This window comes from Fulmarus glacialis, unplaced genomic scaffold, assembly GCF_000690835.1.
Source record: "Fulmarus glacialis isolate BGI_N327 unplaced genomic scaffold, ASM69083v1 scaffold14202, whole genome shotgun sequence".
Taxonomy (NCBI): domain Eukaryota; kingdom Metazoa; phylum Chordata; class Aves; order Procellariiformes; family Procellariidae; genus Fulmarus; species Fulmarus glacialis.
The window spans coordinates 3815-6994 of NW_009197274.1; the positions used below are offsets into that span (position 1 = coordinate 3815).

At 61.9% G+C, this 3180-nt stretch overlaps 1 protein-coding gene across 1 annotated transcript in view; it reads left to right on the forward strand.

Moving 5' to 3' along the window:
- Positions 1-3180, forward strand: part of SLC9A5 (solute carrier family 9, subfamily A (NHE5, cation proton antiporter 5), member 5) — a gene marked incomplete at its 5' end in the record, with an annotated part of 7313 nt that overhangs the window by 734 nt on the left and 3399 nt on the right. Inside the window, 7 exon segments of the mRNA XM_009572483.1 lie at positions 396-559; positions 1042-1120; positions 1396-1573; positions 1703-1923; positions 2099-2301; positions 2888-2977; positions 3108-3178. Coding sequence (XP_009570778.1) covers positions 396-559; positions 1042-1120; positions 1396-1573; positions 1703-1923; positions 2099-2301; positions 2888-2977; positions 3108-3178 — 1006 coding nt within the window.

The window sequence follows — 3180 nt, forward strand, 5'->3', positions numbered from 1 at the left end:
CCTCGTCTTTAGCCACTGGCCCTGGCTGGCCTGGGCTGTGTTTTGGGTCTCCTGAGCCCCGAGGAACCGCTTGATGCCTGGACCTGAGGTGGGGCTGCTGAGCCTCCTTCGGTGCATATCTGCCGGAGGGGCAGCGATGCAGCTGGGTGCCAGGGGGGGATGTCCAAGCCCTGCTCCCTTCATGCTGCAGCAAGGATGTGCTGAACCCTGCTTCGCCCGGGGGACCCTGGAGGTCTGGCAGCATTCCCTGGCTCAGCCCACTGCACTCCACGTTGGGGTGCTGCGGCCAAGTCACCGGGAGCGGATGAGGGACAGGCTTGTTTCAGCCTGGTGAAAGGGGCTCTGGGGCTCTGGGGCAGATGGTCTGCCTGAGCTTGGTCCTTCTGTCCTAGCAGATCCAGGCGTTGAAGCTGGGCTGATGGATTTCCTGCTCTTCGGCAGCCTCATTTCAGCCGTGGACCCTGTGGCAGTGCTGGCCGTCTTCGAAGAGGTCCATGTAAACGAGACCCTCTTCATCATCGTGTTTGGCGAGTCTCTCCTGAACGACGCCGTCACCGTGGTGAGTTGGAGCTTGGGGAACCCAAAAGTGGAGCCCAATGTGTGCCAGGGCACTGGAGTCTCCCAGGGTGGCTCTTCGGCAGCCTCATTTCAGCCGTGGACCCTGTGGCAGTGCTGGCCGTCTTCGAAGAGGTCCATGTAAACGAGACCCTCTTCATCATCGTGTTTGGCGAGTCTCTCCTGAACGACGCCGTCACCGTGGTGAGTTGGAGCTTGGGGAACCCAAAAGTGGAGCCCAATGTGTGCCAGGGCACTGGAGTCTCCCAGGGTGGACAGAGGATGCAGGTGACAACCCCAAGCCGGGGGCAGACCCATGCCATGCTCTCTGGGTCTCTCCTCTCTCCCGGCCCTGGGGACTTTGCCTGCCTGGCAGATTTGGGGCAGGCGATGCCTCTTCCGCAGGGTCCATCCTGCCCGCCGGCGCTGCCCCTCTCAAGGCAGGGCAATACCCTGCCTTCCCCAAGGGATTTGCCTCGCCTGCAGGTGCTGTACAAAGTCTTCAACTCTTTTGTGGAGCTGGGCCCAGCACACATCCATGCCACGGACTACGTGAAGGGGGTAGGTGAGTATGTGCCCCACCAGCCCCTCCGACTCTTCCTCTGGGGTGGAAGTGTGGGGGGCAAGCATGGGTGCTGTCGTACTCTGGGGTGGGCACTTAGCACCACAGCTCTATCATCTCCATCCCAGTGGTCACACGCCGGCTGTCATCACGGGATGCTTTTTGGTGGGGAACCAGGTGGGAACGTGGGGCTTGGCCAGCCTAGCGTGGCATGGCCATGGGGCACAGGAGCTGGGCTCGCTTACTTATGGTGCAGATGAGTCTTCTCTCCCCACCAGCCTCCTTCTTCCTGGTGAGCCTGGGGGGCACGGCCGTGGGGCTGCTCTTCGCCTTCCTCCTGGCCCTGATCACGCGGTTCACCAAGCGCGTGCGCATCATTGAGCCGCTCTTCGTCTTCCTCCTGGCCTACGTCGCGTATCTTGCTGCTGAGATGGTCTCGCTCTCCTCCATCCTGGCGTGAGTACCGGGGTGTCCCCTGGGGGGGTCCAGGAAATCAGGGGTGCAGTGCTGAGCAGCAAGAGGTGGCGAGCAGACCCATTCCTCATCCCGCCAAGGGTCATGCTGGCTCCTTCTGCCCCTCTGCAGAGTCACCTTCTGTGGGATCTGCTGCAAGAAATATGTGGAAGCCAACATCTCCCAGAAATCCCGCACCACGGTCAAGTACACCATGAAGACACTGGCCAGCAGCTCAGAGACCATCATCTTCATGTTTCTGGGCATCTCGGCTGTGGACACCTCCAAGTGGGCATGGGACACAGCGCTGGTGCTGGGCACCCTGTTCTTTATCCTGCTCTTCAGAGCAGTGGGTCAGTCTGTCCCACTGTGCTTCTGACCCAGCCCTTTTCATGTCAAAAAATGGTATCCCCCAAGAAAGGCTGGGGCATGGGACCAGCCACAGCTCCTGGCCTGGGCTTTGCCCCATCGCCAGGAGCAGGCAGGGCTCTGCTGGCATCCCAGGCTCTCCTTCTCCTTCTTCCCTAGGCGTTGTCCTCCAGACCTACGTGCTCAACCGCTTCCGCCTCATCCCCCTGGACAGGATCGACCAGGTGGTCATGTCATACGGTGGCCTCCGCGGAGCCGTGGCCTTCGCCCTGGTCATCCTGCTGGACAGGGCAAAGGTGAAAGCCAAGGACTACTTTGTGGCAACGACCATTGTGGTGGTGTTCTTCACTGTCATTGTGCAGGTGAGGATGGGCACCGCGCCCTCCTTCAGTGCTGCTTTCTTGCCCAGAGCTGTCCTGGGGGGCCAGGCGGGCATTTGGGGACATGTGTTTGGGGCAAGTACCTCTTTTGAAGTCACCTTTGGTCCTAGGTGCCTCCTGGCACCCATCCATCACTAGGCTGGCATGCAGGACTGCCCCGGCGGCTGTTGCGATGGTGGAGCCATGGCCCAAGTTGTTTCCCCGTTGGCCTCTTGTTCTGGGACTCGCTCCAAGAGCAGCAACAGCATATGCCTGGCCAGGCTGTTCTCTTTACAAAGCTGCTGATGGCCCATGGCTCTGGGGTTCCTGCGCCCCGGGAAGGGGAGCCGTACGGCGGATGGATGCGAGCCTAGGGGAAGAGGGACTGGGGGGGTACGACATGGTCGCTGCCTGCTGGGACACAGGACCATCGCCCAGGTCCCGGGCGCAGGTTGTTGGGTTGGTAGGGGCACGCGCGGCCGGCACTGCTGCTGTCCCCAGTCACTTCGTGCTGCTTCTGCTCCCCGTGCTCCAGCCACGCACCCTCTCGCCCTCCCAGTCTTTCCCTTGCCTTCTCCTGCCATTCCAGGGCCTCACCATCAAACCCCTGGTGACGTGGTTGAAGGTCAAGCGCAGCGACCACCACAAGCCCACGCTAAACGAGGAGCTGCATGAGCACGTAGGTGCTGGTGCCGGAGGCTGCCCGGCACCCCGCACCGCCGGGGCTGGGCGAGGGTGATGCACGGCCTCGGCACCCCTGGGGCACCTGCAGCCTCGCCACCGCTCTCACCCTCTTCTCCTCGCTCAAGGCCTTTGACCACATCCTGGCAGCGGTGGAGGACATCGTGGGCCACCACGGCTACCATTACTGGCGGGACAAGT